Source organism: Dermacentor silvarum, chromosome 3, assembly GCF_013339745.2.
Source record: "Dermacentor silvarum isolate Dsil-2018 chromosome 3, BIME_Dsil_1.4, whole genome shotgun sequence".
NCBI lineage: Eukaryota > Metazoa > Arthropoda > Arachnida > Ixodida > Ixodidae > Dermacentor > Dermacentor silvarum.
The window spans coordinates 181,461,368-181,488,356 of NC_051156.1; the positions used below are offsets into that span (position 1 = coordinate 181,461,368).

At 49.7% G+C, this 26,989-nt stretch overlaps 1 protein-coding gene across 1 annotated transcript in view; it reads left to right on the top strand.

Moving 5' to 3' along the window:
* Positions 1–7,521: 7,521 nt before the first annotated feature.
* The window catches only part of LOC119445067 (high-affinity choline transporter 1), a 29,779-nt gene continuing 10,311 nt past the window's right edge, over positions 7,522–26,989 (top strand). Inside the window, exons 1-5 of the mRNA XM_049664859.1 lie at positions 7,522–7,750; positions 13,811–13,918; positions 17,667–17,849; positions 18,739–18,887; positions 22,303–22,452. Coding sequence (XP_049520816.1) covers positions 7,522–7,750; positions 13,811–13,918; positions 17,667–17,849; positions 18,739–18,887; positions 22,303–22,452 — 819 coding nt within the window. The remainder of the gene's footprint in view (positions 7,751–13,810; positions 13,919–17,666; positions 17,850–18,738; positions 18,888–22,302; positions 22,453–26,989) is intronic.

Genomic DNA, 26,989 nt, shown 5'->3' on the forward strand with positions numbered 1-26,989 from the left:
TGTGGCCACACTGCACGCGCATCAGCGAGCGGCATTAAAAAATAAGATAAAATGAAGAATAGAAAGCAAGGAATTCTTAAGGCATAAATACATGTCACATGCAATTATTAACACCATTTGAGCGGTCTGAACGCAAATATCAGCGCGCAAAGTAGTACGAATGACCCTGTCGAGCTGTATCGCCAGCAGTTTCCAACGGCGCGATCTTGATGCGGCCCAATCCACTTCGATCGCAGCGCTGCCACAGTATTTTTCCACATAGGGCGCCTCACTGCAAAGCATCCGCTCGTCCCACTCGCCCATATTATAGTACACTCTAACTGGGACCCATTTGTGCGGTTGTTTCACCGCCACCGCCGCCGATCGCTCGACGGCGCCGATATCGTCGCTAGGCCTTTTCCGGCTCACTTCAAAGCTAAAACGGACGGCGCTTCGGAATGAATTACCAATACTCACAAGCCGCAATATTTTCTTACCGTTGTTATCGCTCTTCGCAATCATTGTACACGAAGAAGACAACACGCTTATATTAGCGGCGCCGTCGGCCGCGATGCGAGCACAGCCGAGCCGGTCGTCTCCCGTCGGTAGCCGTGCACGGCAGCTGAGCTGCAGTCGATGTTTTCGTTGCCGGTGGCGGAGGCGCGCAGCTTCGCAGTCGTCGATTGGCCCGTTGATCATGCTGCGGGCGGTGCGCCGGCCGAACTACCGTCTATACTTTGGACACCTCTCGCGCGGCAGACGTTCTAGGGCACGGGAGGCCGGTTCGCCGTCGGTATATTTGCCGCTAGCGTGGACGTGCCTTAACAGGAAGTAGGTAGTGTTTTGAGAAGCGCGTTGGCGATGACGTATGTCACGTGACATTCGCAGCAGCACTCGGCGAGGAGGAGAGACCAGCCGACGAGGAGAGTAGCAAAGGAAAGAGCGAAACGAGCGAGGGCCGTTTTCCGTTCATCAAACGTACGGCACCATTTTTGGCGCTGAGCCGTGCTCCCTCAAGGGCTGCAGAAGATAGCGTCAACCTTTCCCTTTCCTCAAGAACCACTTATCATCGAAAGATTCTCGCGTCTACGTGTTCGTTGTAGACTCGTGCACAACTGTAACACCACAACTAAATTCCGACCTCTGGGTGGTTTAGGGGTCCTTTAAAGCATGGCGGCCGCCTTCAGCCGCTGGGAATTCTGGTCTATTCCGGTCGCATACTTGCTGGCAAGCTTCTTGTACTCTGTTTCATACATCAGGTGCAACCCTGTGGAAGCTACGCAAGAAGTGCGGTCACCAAAGTTGACACCTCCGCGCGTTCCGCCTATACTTCGCTGCGCACCAGCGGCGTTCGCTCGCGCTAGCATGCACGTGAGGTTGCCGCCCCCCTCCCCTACCGTCGGACTACAAATAAAAAATAACCAAAAGCAAATTGATCTAAAACAACGTGTTAGCAGCCGTATGAGTACATGGTTTGTTTGTTTCTAATGGTAAATTATTTTTTTTTCATTCAGAACTGCGCTTATATTAAAAACATTTTCACAAAAATTGATCTATTTCGAAGTGCGAACGCAGCCACTGCAAAAAATATCTCTAGCCTCCACAACGTTGCACCTGATGTACGAAACGGAGTAGAGTTCTTTTCCTACACCGTGAGTTAATATTTTTCTTGCACGAATGCTTGTCGCGACGACCAGCGCGCACCATCTCGTAGGCCATTAATGCCCGCTATACTACAGTGTCATTATTTCACTCACCGGTCAGTGACTTGGGAGCTTTGCGGGAGCTTGGAGTCCACGGTTCGCCGGGGCTTGGAGTGGACGGTTCGCGGGGGTATAGGAAACCCTGATCACACGGAACCATTCTGTTGGTCAGACTGGGGGGTGGCTACTGCTGTAGCATAAAATAGAATTTAGGAAAACGGCCCCTGGGCCCTACGGGCGACAGAAGGCATACGACCGAATCCAACCGCCGCGTCGCACGGGCCACGCGCGATACTCGCGAGCGACGCTTCTGCTGCTGATGACGATGCTGAGTATTCGAAACATTGCCACATACCCACAACGGGTTACCTGCCGTGGTGGCGTATTGGATTTGGCGTTGTGTTTTGCGTTGAGGACGGGGTGGAATCCCGAACGCAGCGGCCGCATTTTAATGGGGGCGATATGCATAAACGCCCATGTGGCATGCATGCACTGGGTGCTCGTTAAAGAACCCTAAGTAATCAAAATTAATCCAGAGTACCGCACTCTACAGCGCTCCTCATAATCATATCGTGACTGTGGCCACGAACCCTTATATGCTCACTAGTGTCGGCGGCGGTGGTGGTGTCACGCTGAAAAGCCGTAATGTTTACCTGGAAAGGCTGGAGGTGAACGCTAGCACGAAGACGAGTTCTGGTAGAAACGCGGCGTATTGCGTGGCCCGATCCCGCAGGTAGTGCACAGCCACGCCAAAAAAAAAAAAAAAAAAACACTGTTTTCAAGTTTCTGTTTATCATGCCAGGACGGAAATGGTACGAGAACAGCATCACGGGTGGCCGCGGATCAGACCAGCACTCATGTAGTACGGCCGGCAGAAGACTATCGTCTTTCGACGACATTTGCAGCGAAGCACGCAGATACGCGGCAATTTTTTTAACACCAATCTTCTGTTTGATAAATGAAAGAAACGTTGTTGTAGTGCTTTTGTTCAGGCATAAATTCACCGCCGATACGCTCGGCTGCTTTCCAAGGCATCCTCTTCAGAAACTTCTCCCTGTTGTTGCAGACGCTGGTCTCTAGTTGCCTGCATTTTTCGCGCGTTCCTTCCCGCGCAAGCTCTCGCGTGCGTTCTAACGTGCCCCGTTAAGGCCAAATCGAAACGCGACAAGCATTCACGTTTCAAGACGCGAGCTGGGCATGGCAATGGCGGTTTTGGTGGTCAGAGCCCCGTAAAGGAATATCTCTAGCCTGTGCGGAGCGGCGGATGAGGAGGACATCGAGATACCCTAAATGCTAGATAGCTAGTAGCTGCAAAATGCTTCGCATAACGTCGATTCCCAGCGTGCGTGGGATTTCCTGAGCATGGCCGCCTCTTCATGCTCCATTGGCGGATAGCTCACACACTATATATACAATTATATCGTGTCCGTTGCCGGGATCAAACCTGGCTCTCCCAGCTCAACAGCCCAATGCTCTAATCATTAGCCCACAATAAAAGTATTCTTTGATTGCGTCTAAATACGGCAAGAAACTTGGGACGAATGTTACTTGCATGACTTGATTGGAAAGTCACAATCGCGCGAGTACTTCGTTCGTGAAAACACCAAGCATACCTATTTGAGAAGAATGGCTCCTGCGTCTCGTCGCGTAGGCGACCATATTTCCCTTGACAAAGTTCAAACAGCGCCTTCGTGACGTCACGGCATCGACATTTGACAAAGTGCGTTTAAGTATAGAGCTTCTGAGTGGTGTAGTGCATAAACACAGACATTACGTGATGGTAACCAGATAATGACCAACGAATCATAAAATATGCTATATCACACCACAAAACTGTGATTTCAGCACAAGAAATTTAACATATATAGCTGGAGCGAGTTGTCAGTTGAGCGTTGTTAAGAAGAGCCATGACTAATGAACGAATTGCTACATTATGTTTTCAATCATATAGCATTTAATTGTTTCATTTTTGTTCAAATGTACTGTCTATGGGCAAAAATAAAGGTGGACAAGCTATTCTAATTTGCCTTGATATAATACCACGTTTTGGCTTTACAGGGTTAAAGTTGTGACCTCTGGGCTGCAAAAACATGACATTTCATGAGACTACACGTTGTGTGTAGGATGAGAATAAAGACTTCTTTTTGTCTTGTAGATTGTATTGTACTCGATGCCTATTAAAACAATCGTACACATTGTATTTGATTGTATAGGGATTCTTCCGCCGCTTTACCAAAGTCTTGTTTGCATAGATTCCACCACTTGAATTGGACCTCAAATATTTTCCTGTTTCTTCTTGTTCTACTTACCCCACGCTTCGTGGATATTACCCCGTGGTAGTTGTTAACAATATTCGTCGGCCCTTCCACTCCCTGAAGATGGTTAACTAGCGAAGCTGAAACGCGCTGCCCCGGTGTTTATCACTGGGTCAATCCCGAGGGCTCATTAAAGAATTTCTTAATTATGAGGTTACACACACGTTTGGCTGCGACAGAGAGACCTACGTCACTGACGGTATGACCGCAGGCAGCCGTTGTCGCTTGCGCCCGTTGTCTCGAGTTTGCTCGACGGCGTGGTTAGCAGCATTCGCACGGCATTGCCCGCTTGCGATTCTCCGAAATTAAATTGCTTCAAAACTAAAGCTGTCCGTTACGCAAGACAATGAATGGCTCATACCCCCTTAAGCAATGAAGCCAGCTCGCTACCGTTGCGGCCGCACCCAAGGCACTCTCTCCTATTTCTCCTCGGACGCCACGCCCTACAATGGAAGCGCTCATACCTCCATAAACGCGGCCTCCCCATTACGATGGCAGAATAGAAGCGAAATTCTATGCTGGAATGATGAATGGCAACGCAGTCAGCTGTGGAAGAAGACGACGACGACCATGAACGCGGGAGCAGTGGCACGAGTGCGTGCCGAGCACGAACATGAGCGCAACACGAGGGGCCCCACCGACCCAGCTGCGGAAGAAGACGACGACGCTCGAGCTAATGCTGGTGGTGATAGTGTTCCGCACACCGGCCATTTCGCCTAGTGATATTCGATTTCGCCTAGGCATATAAAGCTTCGCTTTAAAAAAACCGGCAGATCCCACGCCCTGTGGGAATCGATGTTATGCGAAGCAGTGTGCGGGGAGACTACTATGTTAAGGAAACGACCATGAGAGCACCAAGACATAGGCGGCTCTTTCATGACCTACATGACACGCATGTCATGACATTCATGTCATGAGTCCTCAGGAGTCCCTTTAGCTACACCAAGAGGCCTTAGGGCGAAAGCCTTAGTCATACTCGTGACTATGACTTCGACCACCATCCTTTAGTGTTTTCTCAGAACTCATTCCAGTGGTTTTTGAGCGTCAATCTTTTTTTTTTTCGCTGAGTCATTGTAATTTTGCTGAGTAATGATCATGACTATGATTTCTCCATCATCGTTGAATGTTTCCTTCACTTAGTGCCCACGTCCGAACCCATTCCAGTGGTTATTGAGTTGTAATCTTTTTTCGCTGAGTCATTGTCATTTTTGCTTATTCATGCTCATGACTATGACTTCTACCAGCATCCTTTAGTGTTTCCTTCCCTTAGTACCCATGTCCGAACCTATTTCGGTGGTGTTTAGTGTTAATCTTTTTTTCGCTGAGTCATGGTCATGACTATGACTTCTATCAGGATCCTTTAGTGTTTCCTTCACTTAGTACCCACGTCCGAATCCATTTCAGTGGTTTTTGAATGTTAATGTCGTTTCGCTGAGTCATGGTCATTTTTGCTGAGTCATGCTCATGACTATGATTTCTACCATCATAATTTACTGTTTCCTTCACTTAATGCCCACGTCAGAACCAATTTCAGTCGTTTTTGAGTGTTCATATTTTTCGCTGGGTCATTGTCATGACCTACATGGCACGCATGTCATGACCTATCATTATGTTCGTCATACACTCTTGTTATACTATACCAATTTTGGTACCTACCAAGTTAACGAAACGACCATGAGAGCACCAAGACGTAGGTGGCTGTTTCATGACCTACATGACACGCATGTTAAGACATACCATTTATGTTCGTCATATACTCCTGTCATCGTATGTCAATTTTGGTACTTACCAAGTTAACGAAACGACCATGAGAGCACAATGTCGTAGGCGGCTAGATAGATAGATACTGTCAAAGTAGCAAATGTTCGCCCAGAAATGCTTCGCATTTAAAATGAAGTTCACTGGTTTTTCATGCCACAACCCTGATAGCAGGATGATAGAAGACGACGACGCTCGAGCTAATGCTGGTGGTGATAGTTTTCTGCACACCGGCCATTTCGCCTAGTGATATTCGATTTCGCCTAGACATGTAAAGCTTAGCTTTAAAAAACCGGCAGAACGCACGCCCTGTGGGCATCGATGTTATGCGAAGCAGTGTACGAAGCAGTGTGCAGTCATGTGAGCATGACTCAGCAAAAATGACCATGACTCCCCCACTCTACTGCCTGCCTCATAAGGCAGGCAGTAGAGTGGGGGACTCCTAATTTATTTTGATCGCCTCTTGTTCTTTAACATGAACCCATTGCACGGCACCCGGCGTTTTATTGCGATAGCAATTATATGGACACTTCAACCGGATTTCTGCCGTCGGCGTCGCCGTCGTCGTCGCCGTGAGGTTCCGTATAGATAAAATCTTCGCCGCGCGCCGTATGCCCCAGCGGAAGCGTGCGGGGACGCGCGCTATCACGGAGAGCGAACGCACTCAATCTCCCACGCGCAAGCAAGGAAACGGAAAGCCAGCGCCGGAGGGAGCAGGGGGGGGGAGGGGGGGGGCACTTCTCTGCCAACAACCGCGCTCGTCGCTCGTCCGCACAGTCTCTTATCTCTCCCACGCGCAAGCAAGGAAGCGGAAGCCAGCGCCGGAGGGAGCGGGGGGGGGGGGGGGGGGAGCGCACTTCTACGCTGCCAACAACCGCGCTCGTCGTTCGTTCGACCGCACCGTCTCTTATCTCCACACGGCTCTGACCTTTATGCTCCCTGCATTCGCCGCTCAGTTTCCGTTGAAGCGATAGACCGCACGTACATACGCTCGCTACCAGCGTTTTGACAGTCGTTGACTGCAGTCATTCAGTGTGATGTATTCATGTTTGTTTGTGCGCGCTTTGCTGTTCATAATCTTGTACTACTTCTCAGTCATGATCGTCGGCGTCTGGGGAGGCCGCAAAGTGCTCCCGGTGCAGGGCTACTCGATGGGCCCGCATGGAGCACGCATATCCAGGCCACCACGCTTGTTCATTCAGTTAGTAATAGTCGAGCCACATTTTCCAACGCACGCTACACATGCAATGCTGCCCGGATCGGCAGTGCAGCGCTACAGGTGTGTCCCTTCGCACGCGCTGCCCACGGTAAGCGCTTCTCATCAACACCACCGTTTCACACGCGCCTTCTCGTGGTCATCGAGTCTCTCTTCATGTCGGTCTACTTACGCCGCAGCACACCTGCTTACTTAATCAGCTCATGTTTACTACAATTCATATTGCTACCAAGGCCGCTCACCTTACTTCGTATGACATTGCTGTGTTGCTATCGCATTCATTGCTTCGCCCTTAGGGCGAAACTGTGACATTTTTTTTTTTTTTTTTGCATTTCGCCCCCATCGATATGCGGCAGCCGCGGCCGGGATGCGATCCCACGCTCTCGGGCTTAGCAGCGCAACGCCAAAGCAACTACGCCACAACGGTGGCAAATCCGCTGTGACGATGTTTCGAACTATCATTATCAGCAGGAGCACCGCTCGCGAGATTCGCGTGTGTCCCGTGGCACGCGGCAGTCCCATTCGGCCCTTGTCCCAAGCGGAAGGCGCTATGGCAGCGGTGAACATGGTGGCTTTGCTGTTCATAATCTTGTACTACTTCTCAGTCATGATCGTCGGCGTCTGGGGAGGCCGCAAAGTGCTCCCGGTGCAGGGCTACTCGATGGGCCCGCATGGAGCACGCATATCCAGGCGGAAAGTTGACGACGACGACTTCCTGCTCAGGCTGTTCGTCGCCAACCGGCATTTACCGCTGCTGCTCGGCGTCGCGTCCATGACCGGTGAGTGAATACGCAGCGTAGTAAGGCGCGTGTTTGTGGGGCCTCAGAGATTGCGCGTGCTGGCAGGTTTTGCTCCGGCCGTCCCTTTCGGCTCCCTTCCCATCGAGAAAAGTGTAATCCGGCAAGCGTACTCGGTGGTCCGGAGGTGGCGTTGTCAGCCGAGGGTTCTTACCCCCGTATTCAGAAATGCATCTTTATTTGAAGCCCATGCTTGACTTGATATAAATGACGCCTGGCGTGAACGGGTCCAAGACGCGCATTGCGTTTACTACAGTGCGTTAACGACGGGCGTCATTTAAATAAAGTCAAGCGTGGGCTTCAAATTAAGATGCATTTCTGAATACGGGGGTTAAAGCTATAGGCTTCTGCGCTTGTGGAGGGTTGCCGTAGAAGGAAAACCGCGCCAGGTGCCAATGTGCGCATTGCCTCTTTTTTCACGTGTTGCGGAAGATTTTCACAGGGTATATCCCAGGCAGCTTTTCAGCACAGCCTCGAAACATTTTGCCGCCTCAGCCGTTTAGCCCATTTGTGCCTTTATTCTTTCTTTTGCCGTTTCCTTTCCCTATATCCTTATTCAATGATTCTGTAGTCTGGAGAGGGCGAGGTTGGTGAGACTGTCTCCAGTTTATTCGAGGGTTCCATGGCAGGGTGTGGCGTCCGAGGAAAAATAGGAGAGACAGTGCCTTGGGTGCGGCCGGAACGTTCGGGAGCTGGCTTCGGTCTCTGCCGCATGCCTGGCGCTCTTCTTCGAGCCGGTGGAAACCAGCACCGCGGCCCGAAGTGAACGGACGTGAAGTCGGCGTGCTCCCAAGCACGCACCGAATTGAGGCAGTGAACTTCGCCCGTAGTCTTCTGCCCGGGCCTCCCGAAGTACCGCGCGCTTGGAGGGCCAGCCACCCCGCGACTTTTGAGAGCAACTCGCGGCGTCTCTGAACCAGCCCCGCCTCATCGCTGTGAAGTGTGCAGACTCCAAGGGCCCCAGCCGCGCATTTTCAATTGTGCGGCTGCGTGCAGTGACTACCTGCGCAATGTTTGGGTCGACGGTGATCCCTGGGTCGCACAACAGCTTGAAGAAGCGACATTACAAAGCTTCAATCGGGGCTTGCGTAGGCATAGGGTGTTGTTCAAGCTCGGCCTGGCGACGCCACTGTCACTACCGAGATGGCACCCCGCTACCAATTTAACGTCGACGGATGGACCTCCCGGGTACCTCGAAAGTCCGTGAGCCTTCCTCAACCTAGTAAACTTAATCCTCCGCCCCTCTACCAGCCTGATTCTATCCAATATCACTCCGCGCACACTTCATCGAGCGCTAAGCAATGCGGCCCGACTCACAATTACCAAATCAAAAGCACTCCAGTGCGAGATAGGCAACATAAAGGACCTGGTATTTCGAACCTGCACAACATCTGAAGTATCCAAAAAAAAAATGCCCGACAACAAATACTTACCTGAATGTCAACCACAACACCGTGCCAATTTACGAAGCCTCGCCGCTCAACGCGTGTCGCGGGGTTCTTCATAACATAGAACATGGTACCACGACGGAAGAACTCGTGCGAGAGCTCGAGGTACCCTAGTTCAAGATCCTCAGTGTCCGCATGATGGGTCGAACAGAACCGCAATCCTCACCTTCGAAGGACCATGTTTGCCGCGCAAGGTCATCCACGGCGGCGGAGTATAGTGCTGCTACCCGCACCGACCTGGCGCAGTTTTTCAGTACATGCTCCTGCATAGGCCATCGCGCCTATATCTGCCCAGACACCAACAGGCCCCGTTGCAGAAACTGCGCACAGATCATCCAGGATCCTGTGCAAGAGCAACAGTGCACGCCATGCTCACCTAACTGCAATGGGGATCACCCAGCCGACAACCCGTATTGTGAAGTTCGTCGCACCGCGGCCAAGGCAGGGCGGCAGGTCGCACACCTGAAGAGACTGCAGCTCAGGGACGAAGAGCGCGCCGTCAATGAAGAAACTAAGAAGGTCACCACTGAGGCCCCTTCGAACACCGTGAGAAGAAGGAAGAACCGTTCCTGGAGCAGAAGCAGGGTCCAGGAATAGGAGCCCCGAACAATCACGAAAGCACGTCAGCGAACAGCAAAGCACGCTCCCAATCCAAAGAGAACCAACAACAGAAGGTCAGTGAGACAGTCTTCACTACTTCCTGCCCCTCCGCACTTCCCAATCCACGGCAATAAAGCACAGCAGATAGCTAAAGCTTACAGGGCAGCATTAGTGAGGTCCGTGCGTGGGATGTCTCAAGCCCGTCAGAATCAATCACACTCAACACCGACAGAGGCAGCATAGTCCGCACACGCGCGCACCCAGACACATGATACCCTTCCGACAAACAACATAGAGCAAATAAAAATTGATACGTCCCCTCCCGACCACACGCCATCGGTATCGACGGAGACCCCTGCGAAAAAACCTCAAGCGGGATGCTCCAGATGATCAAAACAGCACCTCATTTGTAAAAGCGATGCAAAAACTTCGCGAGGAGCTCAAAGCAGATCCGAAGTGCGAAATGAAAACGCAAGCATAAATTGAAGCAATCGTAAAATCGTACTTCGAAGCTCAACTCCCCGCGCTGATCCGCCAGGTGATGGAAGCGATCATGCCCCAAGTGCAGGCCCAACTGCAAGCCATTGTTGCCCCGATCACTCAAGCCATGTAGAATCTCTGGTTACGCAACATACCAACAGACGAACGCACACGCCCCGTTTATGCGCAAAGATATCGCAGCAGAAATTACTCACAGGATGTCGAAGTCCGCAACCATCAGACTCCTTCGCCGCGAACACGAAAAAAAAAAAAAACGCTCCCGAAATTTACATCACGAACAGTTACAAACCTCCGCGAGAAGAAATCAGCTATATAAGGGAGACATTCAAAATGCTCTCATGTGGGTACTTATGGCGCCTAGTGGGTGCTTGTTGAATGCTTGTTTTACGTTGATGTAACCGTATTCCCCCCTTGCCCAATTAATGCCTTCCTGAAGGCATGTAAGGTACTCATAAATAAATATATTATAAAAAATTAAAATGCCGTAAGCATACGGAAAAGCGACTAGTATTTTTCTGTTCAATGTAATAAACGTTTTAGGATATGCGGCTTTAGTTATGGTAATGTCTGCTTGGGCGGCAACTACATATACTAATGAACTAGTAAATAACTGCATAAAGATAATTTATCATTACATTCTTGGTGCACAATATCTCGCTCCATCCAGCCTTGAGACTGCGACACACAGCAGCTTGGTAATGACACGCAAACTCACGCAGCACAACACACGTATTTTCTTTATTTTACAAGAAAGCCTTTCTTAGGGCTTGCGGGGCCATAGCTGAAACATGCTTTCTGCGTTTGCACATTTCTTTGACAAATCACATTTAATATTTGTCCATTTGCCTTTGGACTTGCATTAAATGTTTGAATCATATTCATAGGTGTTACGCGCCACGCATCCACGCTCTGATTATTAGGTACGCCAAAATGCGAGGACTCCGGATTCATTTTCACTACCTGGGGTTCTTTAACGTGCACCCAATGCACGACGGAAAGGCGTATTTGCAGTTCGCCCCGATCGAAATGCGGCCGCCGTGGCTGGCATTTGATCCCGCGACCTCATGCTTAGCAACGTGAAGCCAAAGCCAAGCGACCATGGTGGGTTTGGACTAGCATACTGAACCTCGCGAGTTAGGTTTGTCCGTTTGCTGACAAAGCCAACACTTGATGAAAAGACCAGGATTAAATGTTCCATTCTATACTCCCGTATAATATTTCCGAATGCTTTCTCTTGTCAGCTGATGCATGGCAAGATGCACAACACTGGTTCATGTCAGTAAACAGGGTTAAGAGTTTCAGAATCAAATGGCAAACTGGCAGAATCAAATGGCAAACTCCGTATTGCAGCTGGTGGCACGACGAAGCGTTACTGTGACTATTGCGGCAAAGCAAAATGGGGTGTACGTGTCAAAAACACGATATATTTATGAAGCACGCCATAGTGGGGGCTCCGGATTAATTTTACCCACCAGAGTCTTGCGTTCACCTGAATCTGAGTACACTAGCTATTGCAGCATGTTTCTGTGAGCGGATCATGCTACATCTCGCTTCAAGCCCTATCACAACGATGAAATGCAAGGCCAAAAGCAAGCGGCGACACGAGCAGGAGACTTGTTCAACGCTTTAAACTAGCTCACAAAATTATAAACAATAATATAAAAAGCACATTGTGGAGTATAGTACAGTGCCTACGGCGTGCCCCATAATCGGATCGTGGTTTTGGCACGTAAAACTCCATAATTTAATTTTTTTATGTATAGTGCCTTTCTGGAACATGGCGAACTCTTCTAGATATATTCCCCGCCTGCATACCAACGTGAGTGTAATGGGAGCACGGTGTGCGGAAAAAAGGAAAAGATCTCAATTTCGCTTGAAAGGCGAAACATCGATTGTAATAGCAAAATAGTGGACAGCTATACGAAGTAAGGATGGTAGTTTTATCGGCCGTATAAACTTGTAACGACAGCCATACTAACTAAATGAACAAGCAAGGTGTCATGCGCGCACAAGCAAACATGAACACATCTCACTCGATGACCGCGGAAACTCGCTGTCGAAACGCTGGGGTGAGGAAGCACCGCAGCAGCAGCGAGAAAATTGACCTTCGTGCTGCGTCTCGCATCAACGCAAACTAAGCCGCGAAAACACAGCCACGGCGGACTGTGTCCCTGACGCAGATGGCCCGGAGTAAAACGCTCTCCCCCCCTCCCCTCCCCTCCCCTCCCCCGAGCGTTGCTCACGACGGAAGACCGCGCTTCCTTTCCGCGTTCCTCACTTGCATGCGCGAGATCGAGCCGCGATCGCCGGCTCACCCTCGCGCGCTGTCACTCGCACATGCAGCATACTGCGCGTGGCGACGATTGACTCGCCTGTTTAGCAGCAATGCTAGGACTAGCACCTGTTCCGAAATATCCATCCTTAATGTGCTACGGAGTACGTCGATGTCCAGTTAACAGTTTCTAAAAAGCCTATCGCTCGCAGTTCGGGTCGCCTTTAATTGGATCGTCAGTGCCCTCTTCGCAGGTTTTGGGTACGGATTTCTCGAAAATAGTACGTAGTCTTGCTATTTCTTCTAAACAGACAAGTTCACTACATGGTCGGCTTCATTTTCGCAATGGAAACTTGTTCCCGAAAGTAAATAATAAAAATGATTGAACAAACATTGGCAGTTTCTCCCGAAGGGCGAAGCACTGACTGCGATAGCTAGGTTTAACGTTGCGTTTGAATTCCTCGTACGGGGTTCTAACTGTATGCGGGTCCGAATGACGGAGACGCAACGTACGCAGGTGCGCATAAATTTCTGGCATCCTTAAAAGCTTTAACACGCCGTGTAAGGCCTTCAATGGCATCGCACAGGTGTCACTGCGCTGCCCGTAAAGACTCGCGCTAGTAAAATGACATCATTTTCAGTTTTGAGCACTAATATTGTTTTTCAGGTTTAGTCTTTTGAGAACACTTAAGATAAGCGTTATGCGCTGTGAATGTTTCATGACATTTGTTTGTGGACTGCCATTCTCGAAAATTCTGAGGATATATATGTCAAGAACGCAAAACCTGGTCCGAGTAAATTTGTTGGTTGAATGGTATAGCGTCCGCCTTTCATATGACATACATATAATAAAATACACGAGAACCTCACGGCAACGCTGACAGCGACACCGAAAATTTGTCTGGGCTATCAATATAATTGCTATCGCAATACCAATAATTGGTGGATCGCTTCACTTAGTTACCTGGACATTGTGACTTCTTATGCAGATAATTATCGCCTTTGCAGAAATCCATCTGAGGATCCGGAACAGCGGCGTCAAAGTTGATTTAAAGATATATATCAGTTAGAAGTATATACAAAAAAGATAATAAAGGAAAGAAAAAAAACTGATGGTATATATGCAGTATACGATGTTTTCTTAAGTGATTATTTGGCTAGAGCGTTTCAAATTTTGAATAGGTGTCCACCCGATTCTAATTAGTCTTCATGCTCTTACAGCAACCTGGGTTGGAGGCGGCTATCTAAATGGCACCGCCGAGGCAGTCTACAAGTATGGCATCGTCAACTGCCAAGCTCCGATTGGCTACGCGATGAGCCTGATTCTTGGTAAGCTTACGGTGGTCATCCTGCTTCTGTGAATAGAGGGGCCACCGCACAGCGTTGTAAAAAGCTTTTACGTTGTAATCTTGTAATGGAGGCCAAACATTCACACAGCCAGATAGGCAGAACCGTAGGGAACGGCCACCTTCCAGAGGCGCTGGGGATCAATGTAGATGGGAATGTTAACTTGTCAGTCATCGAGACAAGCAAGAGACGTTTGGAGTACTGGTGGGGAAAAAAAGCAGGGAAAAGGTGGAACCGGTGTCGTTAAAGGCATATAGGTAAGTTTACAACATAAATATAGAGATTTTAAAGAGCAAGTAAGATTAGAGATAGGCAGAATGCTATACTTCAATAGACCTAGCAAGACTTGATTAGTTAAAACATGCATGGTGACTATTTGTTGCCAGCCAGTTTATAGGCTATTCCATAATAAATAATCGTCATCATAACATACGCTTGAAGCATACCAAACATTTGTACACCTCTGAATGCGAAGCCGCCGCCTCACTTTGAGCAAACTTTCGTGTGTCATCGCATGACCACCCAGCACAAACTGACATTTTCGGAAGAGCACCAGTATACGGATTGCTCCGTGACGAGTTTGAAACCAATCTTAGAAAAAATATATATAAAGGAGAGGCTCATCAAAAATTGCCACTCGCCTATCATCATCACCATGTGATAGGCTAGCGGGTTGCCGGGTGCCCTGTGAGTATGGAGGAGAGTACAGCGGAGAGCTGGTGGCGAGAGCTGATCGTGACGAGGGCGTCGCTAAAACCAACCAGAAACCAAACAATGCTTGAAATGGCCTGGCAACTATGTAGGGCCAAGAGGAAACCTAGCATGGAGGAAGAAAATAAGCTAGGAGGAAGCATTATAACATCACGCAGCCAGCCTTGGCAAGCAAACCCCCTACCAAGCCACTCTCCGCTTTTTCCCTCGCAGTATTGGCCCAACAAGTGACATCTGAGACTAAGTGTAATGGCCAAGTTTGCTTCCCTGAAGTTTTACAGCGAAGCTGTTTATGCGGACCCTGTGCCGTCGTTGTAGGACTTCGCTAAAAAGGGGCCACGTGACCTAGCGGGAGAGGAGAGGAAAAGAAGAGCTCAACAGGGAAAAAGGGGTTGGAGTGACCCCTTTCCCCTTGTGAGAATGCTGTGAGGGGGTGCAGATGAAAAGGAGAACAGGGAGTGGTGTTGACGTAAGTCGCGCCGTCCAATACTCGCGTTGGAGGGGGAGAGCGTGAGGTGCAGCAACCAATGGCGGTGTAGGGGAAAAAAGTAGTTCCACGGAGGAGTGGGGTTTGAGAGGAGTTCGCGTTAGCGTTGGTTGTATATACGGAGCTTTGCATTAGTGGTTCCGCAGATTCCAGCCCAGCTACAACTATGGGAAGTACACGAGTAGTGCGTACTCCTGAGGAAGAAGCTGCCTACCGCGAGCATCAGCGAGACTTGGCTCGTGAACGGGCTCGTCGTCGTAGGGCCGACCCCAAGCTGCGCGCTAGAGATCACCGCCCATTACTCTCATTACTGGCACGCAAAAAGGGGGCGGCACAACTTACGCAGGAAAGAAAAAAGCACATCAAAACAGAGAGAAACCTCATGCGAAAAAAAAAAAAACACGCTGAGTGAACCGCAAAAAAAAAAAGCCCTCCTCGAGCATGGTCACCACGTGAAGCGCGCAAAAGCGAAAATGAGGTGAAAGAATGGTGAAACAAAAGGTTTACAATATAGACTGCTTGCGAAGTTTGACTTGTATGGTGTAACACTCGGTGTAACTAATACAGTTTCGTTGTTCGACCATCTTCACGGAGTGGAAGGGGCGGTGACTTTTAATCGATGCTCACATGTCCGCTATCGATCGATGCTCACATGATGGCCATGTCTACGTTCAAACCGCCCTTTCTATGTCGTCGTTGCAAGCTGGTGCGTGCCTGGTTTCCTTCCGTTCTGCCGGGGCGGCGGCACCGTCGTGCGTTGTCGGCAAGACAAGCTGCCGTTCTTCATTTTGAATTTCACTTTGCTTGTCGTATTGCGGAGGCCGCGTATTGTGCGCACTACCGAGGAGCAGCGCGCCTACGAAGATCGACGGCGAGAACAGGTGCGAGAATGCAATCGGCGACGGCGGGCGGCCAACACCGACTGAAAACGTTCCCGACAGGCGAGCCGCTTGCAAGACGACGCAGGTAGTGTGCTCTGCGTCGTGTGCTAAACATCTTCGCTCGTCATCCACCTTCACAGAGTGGAATGGCTCATGATTTTTCTTTTATTGCGATAGCAATTATACGGACACTCCAAGCGGATTTCTGCCGTCGCCGTCGCCTTGAGGTTCCGTATAGAGTCCAACGGCGATGAAATCGTCGCCGCGCGCCGTATGCTGTATGTGCGAGTGAAAGCACGGCTGAGAGCAAACGCGACTTCTTCCGTCGCGCTAAAAGCCCTGGGGGGACAGGAGGGCGGGAGGGGAGGCGACGTTTATCTGCGGCACCAAATGCATATTTATATAAAAACGTTGCGAGGCCAGAAGGTGATAAAGACTGTCGACACTGCTCTACGAGTGTCCCGTTCTAATCTCGTCGAAAACCTCCGAGCCGCACCCAGAGGCACCGGCAATAGTCACCAAAGCCGCGCGCGTTCGGTGCGATCGCGGGAAGAATGCCGACGGCGTCGACAACAGTTCTGCGCGTTGCTTACTTTCCTTACTCCGTATAGCTCTCTACTAATTTGCTATCGCAATTCATGCTTCGCCTTTCGGGTGAAAGTGCGACATTTTTTTGTTTTTTTTTTCTTTTTTGTCTTTCTTCAGTAGTCTAGCGATCGCAACTATATGGACACTTATTTTCGTCGTTAACATCACCGTATGGTCCGTATAACGTCCAAGTGCGATAACATCGTGGCCGCGTGCCGTATTCTGCTGGTGCGAATGAGAGCTTGCGAGGGGGACCCGATGATGGTGGCTCGACCTCGCGCGCGCAAGCGAGGCAGCGCGCATTGTTCCATTACGCAAAGGCAAGGGGGTTGTCTACTCCGGTGGCGGCTGCGTATGGTGCGGTTGAGCGCGGCCGCGCGAGCGCTAATATCTTGAAAGCGATCTGCGATGGGTAGAGTCTAGCTAGGCACTCCGACCGCTAAGAGCTACGTGCGCGCTGTGTTCTCGCCGCTTAGTTCGCGAGCGAGAGGTAGCAGGAGTTTCAGCACGAAAGGCAATTCGCTCGGTGCTGCTGGCACTTTTCATCACGCCAACGTTATCATGTGTCCGCGGTTATGAAGTGAAATGTTTCATGTTTGACTGTGCGGGCGTGACACTATGCTTGTTAAATTAGTTACTAAGCAAATGTTTACAAATTTATACGGCCGATAAAACTACTACCCTTACTTCGTATAGCTGTCCAATAATTTTCCATCGCAATCGATGCTTCGCCTTTCGGGCGAGACCACTACTTTTAATTTCATTTCCCTCTGTCACTTCTACAGTGCCTGTTCTTTTATTCGTGTTTCGCCACCGGGCCTGACACGGAGGCTTCCTGCGTGTACCGTGTATAGCCTGCACGTTAGAGAACGCCAGGTGGTCAAAATTAATCTGGAGTCTCTCGCGTCATAATCGTATCGTGGTAATGGCTACTTAAAACCTCGTAATTTAATTTTAATTCATATCCTGTTTGTGGCTATGTGCCGTGTATAGACGAGAATATTTTACTTGTGAGCGTGCGGTGCATTCACGATTCCAGCGATGCCCTCTCTCTCCTGCGCAGGCGGCGCTTTCTTCGCGACCAAGATGCGGCTGACAGATTCGCTGACGATGCTGGATCCGTTCCAGACGCACTACGGCCGCTGGACGGGACTGATGTTCTGTGTGCCGGCCTGTGCTGGGCGAGATATTCTGGACGGCTGCCATACTAGCGGCTCTGGGCAAGTGGCTGTGCGCACTCTTCGCGGTGATGTAGCGGCTGAGGCATGCCGCTGTTGTGATAGGAGGAGTTTGAGGGTTACATTACCGGAATGCTAAGAAAGTATGCAGAAACTCCACTGGAGTTGACTATAGTATGCGTAAGCATACCCACAAATTACCGTTGCCCCACCCCTATACATTTCAAGTTGGTCCAGCCCCAAATTTCAAGTTGGTCCGCCCCCAAATTTCAACTTGGCCCAACCCGAAATTTCAGTTGGCCCAGCCCTACTACGAGCTGCCCCATGCATTGTCTATGGAGTCCCATGTATCCTATGGTTACTTTTCTCTGGTCAATTTTCTTCCTTCCTTTTCTTTTTTGAGGTGGTTTCCATTGTTCCTTATCGTTTATAAAGCTACCAATCATCTACACTCACACCATTATCTCGATTAAACATCTTAACTTCGCAAGTTACCCATTTTTCTGCCGATACAAGGCATTACACTTTTTGTGTGACGGATGGGAGTACTCGCCAAAGAATGTAAAAAGAATGGCAGTTTCGTCATTGTGCCCGAGCTTTGACAGCGATAGCGAAGTCCAGCTTAGAAGCTTTGCGCGTACATTAAACCCAGCATGTAGCCTATTTCGTGCACCTACTGGTTCACTACCAGCAAGCGCAATGGGAGCTAGGTCTTCATGGGAGGCTTAAAATGCCGTTGGCCTAATTGGGTTGATCATTATGGCTACATTTGTCCTTTGAATACGCAAATGTACACTAATATAAATCAATCAATCAATTATTCAATTTATCGGATCTGATATTTGGCACATGTCTTCCTCTCTTTGCGTCCTTTGTATATACGCAAAGGCATAAGCGCACGGCAATGCACTTGAAAACGAGCATCGCTAACAGATATTAATACGTTTTTGCGTGCAGGCGACACGGCGAGCGTGATCATCAAGGTTGGCTCTCATTACTTCATCATCATCTCCGCGTTGGTAATCTTCTTCTACACGTCGCTGGGCGGTCTCTTCTCGGTCACGTACACGGACGGCCTCCAGCTCGCCACCACCGCCATACTGCTGGTGAGCATATTGCGGTTGACACCGAGACGCATGACATGGTATTTGTAGCTTCGCGACATTGTCGACTTTAAATATTGCCGCCTTTACTGAATTTTGGTTGAGTTGCGCCTGTTGGCCTGTGGAAAAGCACTTCGGACAAGCAGGCCGCTGCTCCGAAGTGCTTTTCCACGCGTAAGGGGCGCCCTTCGGTCTCTGGCATAAAGGTACAATGACCACCAGCAGCCACTAGCGGCCATCGGCGTCCACTAGCGGCCATCGACAGTGCGAAACTCTGATCATCGAAGTTCCCAGCTATTAAGAGCTCGGATTCCTTCAGGTGAACTTCGCGCTCAGACGATAGACGAACGACACGACGTTTGGAACACCTCGTCCAAGGAAGGAATGCCTCCCCCCCCCCCCCCCCCCCCGATAAGGCCACCCAAATAATGCCCCCCTTCCTAATGGTTTTCTATTGTGTCACTTCGCCGTCGCCATACTAACAAATGGGCGCCGGAGCGCGTTACTTTCGCAAAAAAAAAAGGAGGTATAAAAATTAATCAGGGCGCGCGACAAAAGTAAGGGAATGGTTTGCACAATACGGTCGGTGAAAAAAAAAAAAAAAAAACACGTCGTGAGAAACAAATTCTGGATTACTGGCTAACGAACTGGGCAAATAAGTTGTTGTCCATGCGAATGTGGGAAACGCAAGGCAACATTAATTGTTAGTCATTAATAATTACCTTTCTACTCGAGATATATGCGGAACTTTCACCGTTCTTTGATTAAAGGGCCCATGACACTGCCGTCCAAGTGTTCTCACTTGATCAGTGTACTGAGATCAAAGGGCTCAATATGGTTATAAAAACAAAAAAAAATTTAAGTGCCGATTTAGCGTTAAATGCGAGAGAAATGCGTCAGTATTACATCGCACCATTTTGAGGTACCGGATAAATGATGTAACCTACGTTAATCACATTGCAAAGTGTTGCTCAGGAGCTCACTCGATATATATATATATATATAAAGAAACAGACATGGATAACACAGTAGCACGCGGTATTTCGTCAAGCAATGGCGATTCGAGTGCACTGCCGGCCGCTATTCAGCCAGTGTCGCCCGCCAGAGGCATCTTCGGCACCTCTCCATGCCAAGTCACATCGTGGCTGCATGTAAGTAAAAATGAAAAGCGGCAAAATGGTTTGTAGCACCGGTCCTCACTTTAGTAGCAGGTTGCCAACACAAGAGAAGCAGAGGATGAAAGCCAAATTTACTGTCTGTTGCAGATACAGTCGAACTTTAACATAAGGAACAGAAATTTAACGAAGCTTTTTGTTTCCCTAACATTTCTCCTTTAAATCTCATGTATTTCTTCTTACTAAGGACGATTTGGGAGTATTTTTGCCTTCTTCGGTGGATTCATGCTAACGTGCCATCACAGACTGAAACAGCTGCGCTTCAGAATCGCGCCGAATGTAAGCGCCTTGCAGGTCAGTGACTGCTGTGCAGTGCTCCTGCTTTTGACAGCGGACGATGCATTTGTAGCACACAAAATAGTCATGGGGAAGGATGGGAAAGAAGCGGATGCTGTGACTAATAAAAGGATATCTTATATGTGCAGCCTAGGGGCGCAGGGAAGTGAATGTTGGCGGATGCCACGCAAGAGTGAATAAGGCCCGTCAGAAGAACGTGCGCCTGAGCGCACATCAAACGGCTGATCGACACACGTAGTTGGCCCGGTCAACGCACTAGTGTAGCACGCCTACGCGCTTACTGTGCGGCACCACGCGGAGGATACCACAGAAATTTGTTTCCGTGAATCTTCACTTACCGCGAGAGCAATTAATATAACTCGGGCCGCAGTCAGTGTATTTAAACACGTAACGACGTTCTCCTCTGCTGGCCTCTTCGTCGGCGCGTTGTGGCTCGTCACATCTCCGCGGTGCGGTACCCATATATGGCACGACCGCCCGAAACTTGTTCAGTGAAGCAAAGCGATTCCTATAAAGCCACGACAAGCGTATACGTGCTTGTTCTCGTAAAACTACAGATGGGCTAGCCGTAGGTCATGGTGTATACGTAAAGTGTGCTGCCGGTCATCGCCTATGCTTTGTTGCAGTACACGCAGTGAGCACACATTTAATTTAAGAAAGCTGGCAAAAGTAGCGGGAGACTTTATGGACTCCTTTCAACGCTAAAGCACTACCCGTGGACGAAATGACTTAGGCAACGGTATCGCGATGGTATACACCGTGATTGCATCCGTTGGTCGGATCACTACGGCGTGCACACGTCCGCGAAGCCCGGTGAGGTTGCTCGCCGAAGGCGAGAAATGTAAACAAGAGGAGAGGAACTGCCCCGACAAGATGGCGGAGAAACGCCAACTTCCGGCGTCACTGAGCTTCACAAAGAGTGACGTCAGGGCCTCTCCTTAGTTTGTCCTTCCTCCATGCCCGAGGGAGCCGTTTCCGGGAGTACCAAATCTCCGTGATGACGATGACCGCTGTGGACTTTGTATCGGGTGATCTACAGGAATATGAAGCCCGAATCTGACCTCTAAAAATTATGAAAAGATCTTGTAGGATGAAGAAAAGGAACAAAGGCATATACAAAAAAATTTGAAGCAAAAACAAACGAATATTCTTTATATCGATCTTCTGGCTTGTTTTCCCGTCCACTCGGCTGTTTTCGAGTGCATCACTCGTGTTCGAGTCACCGTTTCGTAGCTTTTACGGGTTTCCAGATGGTTAGCTCAACGCGTTTGCGAAAGCCCGACGCTAGTGCCAGCGCATTATTTTCGTCTGCCTGTATAGTAGCACAGCCTTGGTCTGGAGATTCGTGCATTCATGGGCGACATTGGATTTGGACTCGTTATCAGCGTTGCAGTGTTGGCATTGCTGTACTCATATTCGCTGTGTATTTCACTTGCAAAAGCCAAGTTCCCCGCATACCGCCAGGGGCCTCGTGCAGGAGACAGCTTTCATCGGAATTTCGTCACCACTCATTGTCGCCAGACTGAATTACGGCTTAAGTGCGACATAAACAAATTCAAGTACAAATTTTCTACTGCACCGGATGCGCTCACGTTTGCTAGTTTGCTGCAGCACGCATAAGGTTTAACGTGCAACGCCTAATTCAAGCTGGGAAATTTTGTGTCATGGCCCTTTGATAACGAACAGGATGGTATTCATCGCTGAACGAAAATGGCCGTGGAACTTTTAAACAGAAAGTTGCGGGGAGGAGGAACCGGAGGAGGAACTTTTTGAGGAGGAACCGGCAAGAAAACGCTCTCTCCTGACGGACGCCGGTGCCGTAACGGTGCCGGGCCGGGGTAGGGGGTGGCCGTGTGAATGAGGCCTAAAGGAAGTTCTGCGGGAGAAGATGACATTGTGGAACAAATATGTATAAGTCGAGTGTATCTCCTTTGCTGCTCGCGCAGTGGATGTGCGTGCCTTCGTGCGTAACTCACAAGGCGGTGGGCACACTGGGTCCCCAGTACACCGACTGGATCGGCACCGTCGCCAGCGGGGATATCAGCCAGCTCGTCGACCTCTTCCTGATGACGGCTCTCGGAGGAATCCCGTGGCAGGTTGGGTGGTGATATTATGCTCCAAGCACGCATGCGCGGGCAGGAAGTCATGTTTACAGCATCACGCGTTTCAAGGCGAAAGCAGGTAATGAATTGTGCCATGCCGGTAACCAGAGGGAGGGCTCAGAGCTCCTGACACTACTGCTCGGCATAACTTACATATACTGGGTGTCCCACGTAACTTGTGCCGAAATTCAAAAATATGCAGTTGCCACCTAGCTGGACAGAACCAAGATAATTATGTTCGCCGTCGATTGCAGCAGGTCGAACTATGTTGTGTTTGGCCTGATTGCATTAGTTAATAATAATTAATACACTCGAATAAAAATGTCGCAGTTTCACACGAAAGGCGAAGCATCAATTGCGATAGCAAATTAGTAGAGAGCTATACGGAGTAAGGATAGTAGTTTTATCTCTGCTCTGTAAAAACTTGGACATGCAGCCGAAGCAGCAGCGCGCAGAACTGTTGTCGACGCCGTCGGCGTTTTGCCCGCGTTCGCAACGAACACACGCGGCGTCGGTGACTGTTGCCGGTGCCTCTGGGGGCGGCTCGGAGGTTTTCGACGAGATCGGAACGGGACACTCGTCGAGCAGCGTCGGAAGCCTTTACCATCTTCTCGCCTCGCAACGTTTTTATTTAATTGCGCATTTGGTGCCGCAGCTAAACGTCGCCTCCCCTCCCTCCCTCCCGTCCTCCCACGGCCTTTCGCGCGACGGAAGAAGTCGCGTTTGCTATATATATATATGGAGATTGTAAAGGGGGAATGAGACGCTTAATTATGCAGCCCTTCAGGGATTTGGCGCTGAGCCGTGCTCCCTCAAGGGCTGCAGAAGATAGCGCCAACCTTTTCCTTTCCCTCAAGAACCACTTATCATCATCAGGGAGCACGGCGCAGAACGCGCGTCGGCTCTCTGCCGTGCGTTCGCTCCCTATGAAAGCGCGCGTCCCTCGCGCGCTTTCACTCGCACATACAACATACTGCGCGCGGCGACGATTTCATCGCCGTTGACGTCATATGGAACCTCACGGCGACGGCGATGGCGACGACGACGCCGACAGCAGAAATCCGCTTTGAGTGTCCATATAATTGCTATCGCAATAAAATTCAGAGCCCTTCCACTTTTTTGAAGATTGAAGCCAGCGAAGCTGTGACTATGGTGGGTCTGCTATACTGAATATTGCTATAGTCAATTTATATATTATCATTATTTACTATATTGAGCATTTTCGGCATGTTCATCAAAGAGCAAGGACACCGGAGTCTTGTTTTCGCCCGGCGTGATGCCCAAGTACTGCGTTTTCTGCGCCAAGTCCGCGCCATCGTCATAGACTACAGTGTATAAGCCACAACGTTCATTGCCAGCGGTACACTGCACGACATCGTCAGGATCCTGATTTCAGGATCCTGGAAGATGTTAAACGAGCGTCCGTCCCATAACGAGTCCAAAGGGCCACTGCTAACAGCACGATCTCTACATCACGAGACAAAGGGGCACAATGATTGGTGGGACGTGTCGCCGCCGAGTATCGCGACACTTGTGAAAGACGCATCGGCGGTGGCGAAGGCCTCACGGGGAACCTATGGGCCACTCATCGTCCGTTTTGACACCTGTGCTAAGGCACAACTGGCGGAAAACCGCCACGCATATGGAGCCAAACCAACGCACATGGAGCCAAAATTGTTGTACACGCCGGTCGGTCTACGGACGCGATCTCCTGGAACCTAGCCCTTAACAGCTTCGCTGTAATATTCAGTTCAAAGCAAAATTGTCAATGAGAAAATTGTAGTCCCGGAGCACTTTTTCGTATTTCGCGGGCTTTCCTCAGACTTGAAAAAAGTCAGTTTCGACCGACAGTCGTGGCATTGACTGCGATAGCAAACTTTCAGACAGCTATACGAAGTAAAGTTAGTCGTTTTACCAGCTGCATAAACTCCCGTAAACATTCGCTCGCTAGCTACATTTACAAGCACACGTTGTCAGGCACGCCAGGAAATCGCAACACATCTCACTCGATGACCGCGGACACTCGCTGTCAGAACGCTGGCGTGAAGAAGAGAGACAGCAGCAGCGAGCGAATTCCCCTTTGTGCTGCCTCTCGCTTCAATGCGAACTAGGTGCGCGAGAACACAGCGCAGACGAAGCCATCAGCTACATCCGGCCGGCTAGCCTTCGAACCCAGCGAATATAGCCTCCTATATAGGACGCGCGCGGCCACCCTCAGCCGCCGCAGCTGGATAGAACAGGTGCGCACTAAACTGCTCCCTTCTTAGCGTGAACACATGTCCCGTCCCCCCCTCCCCCTACCCTTGCGCGCGTGTAAAGACTACTCGCACCCTCCCCGCTTTCCTCCCTCACGAACGCGAGAATACACCGCCGCATCAGGCCACCCTACTCCTCGGCTCACCCTCGCGACCTTTCGCTCGCACCTGCAGCATACGGCAAGCGGCTGCACTGTTATTGCACTAGAACTTAATACGAAACGTCACGGCAACGACGACGGTGGAAATTCGCCTGGAGTGTGCATATAATTGCTATCACAGTAAAAATGTTTATCTAGCACGTATTCAGCAACAGAAAGCTGGATGAGGATGTTTTCAAGCTTGTCTACAATTCTCGCATTGACGCTTAAATTTGCCCTAAATTTAGTATTTGATCAGTTTAATAATGAATAACCAATTATGTAGTAATGTAAATTAGGCGAAATACAAAAATAGTCTGTCGAGCAATGTGACACTTGCATATTTTGAAATTTTGGCACGATTCGCATGTGATAAAGGATGTCGTTGTATTATTGCGATAGCAATTATATGGACACTCAAAGAGAATTTCTGCCGTCGGCGTCGCCGTCGCCGTGAGGTTCCGTATGACATCAACGGCGATGAAATCGTCGCCGCGCGCCGGACGCTGTATGTGCGAGTGAAAGGGCGCGACGGACGCGCGCTTTCACGGGGAGCGAACGCACGGCGGAGAACAAACGCGCGTTCTGCGCCGTGCTCCCCGAAGGGCTGCATAATTAAGCGTCCTCTTTCCTCCTTTACAATCACCCATATATATATATATATATATATATATATATATATATAGAGAGAGAGAGAGAGAGAGAGAGAGAGCAAACAACGCGACTTCTTCCGTCGCGCGAAATGCCGTGGGGAAACGAGAGGGAGGAAGGGAGGGGAGGCGACGTTAGCTGCGGCACCAAATGCGTATTTATATAAAGTAGCTTTATCAGCTGTATAAACTTGGACATGCAGCAGCACCGGCAACACTCAGAACTGTTGTCGACGCCGTCGGCGTTTTGCCCACGTTCGCACAAAATGCGTGCGGCGTTGGTGACTGTTGCCGGAGCCTCTGATATAAATAGGTACTTGGTGACGCAGCTAAACGTCCCCTCCCCCCCCCCTCCCACGGCCTTTCGTGCGTCAGAAGAAGGCGCGTTTGCTCTACATATATGGTGATTGTAAATGAGGAAAGAGACGCCTACTTCTGCAGCCCTTAAGGGAGCACGGCACAGAACGCGCGTTTGTTCTCCGCCGTGCGTTCACTCCCCGTGAAAGCGCGCGTCCCTCGCGCCCTTTCACTTGCACATACAGCGTTCGGCGGCGCGCGGCGACGATTTCATCTCCATTGACGTCATACGGAACCTCACGGCGACGGCGACGGCGACGGCAACGGCGACGGCGACGCCGACGGCAGAAATCTGCTTTGGAGTGTCCATATAATTGCTATCGCAATAAAACGTTGCGAGGCGAGAATGTGGTAAAGAATTCCGACGCTGCTCGACGAGTTTCCCGTTCTGATCTCGTCGAAAACCCCCGAGCCGCCCTCAGAGGCCCTGGCCATCCCTGGCAATAGTCACCAACGCCGCGCGCGTTCGGTGTGAACGCGGGCAAAACGGCAACGGCGTCGACAACAGTTCTGCGCATTGCTGGTGCTGCTGCGTGTCCAAGTTTATACAACTGATAAAACTACTATCCTTAGTCCGTATAGCTCTCTACTAAGTTGCTATCGCAATTGATGCTCGCCTTTCGGGTGAAACTGCGACATTTTCTTTTTTATGAACATGCCAACATGTGCAGTATAAGTTCATACTATCCTATGTCAGTGAGCTGCATGATTGACATGTGAAAATAAATTCAAAGAAACCGCTCCCGTAAATAACATTTGGGTACGGCCTTGGATGCGACAGAACGCCAGCTAGCTCCTGCAGGCGTAATAAATGTGTCAAATAGACACATGAAGGGAACCCAACATCCATTAACGATTGACTATATTGCACATCTTTCTGTTCGCCGCAGAAAAAAAAACACTTAGGCTAAATCTAGTCTGACCTATACACACAGCTTCCGCTGTCCTATTGCCAGGATTTTAAATAAATGTAGGGATGGTACGCTATATTGAGGAACTTTGTTCAACCTGAAACTTGTCAGGAATGTTTTATCGATGGTCTCTTGACCAGCTGAACAAACAAATGCAGGGAATGTCCCAGAATACAACGAAAACCTCTTTGGTAAGCCTGATCGAGGTCTCATCGCTA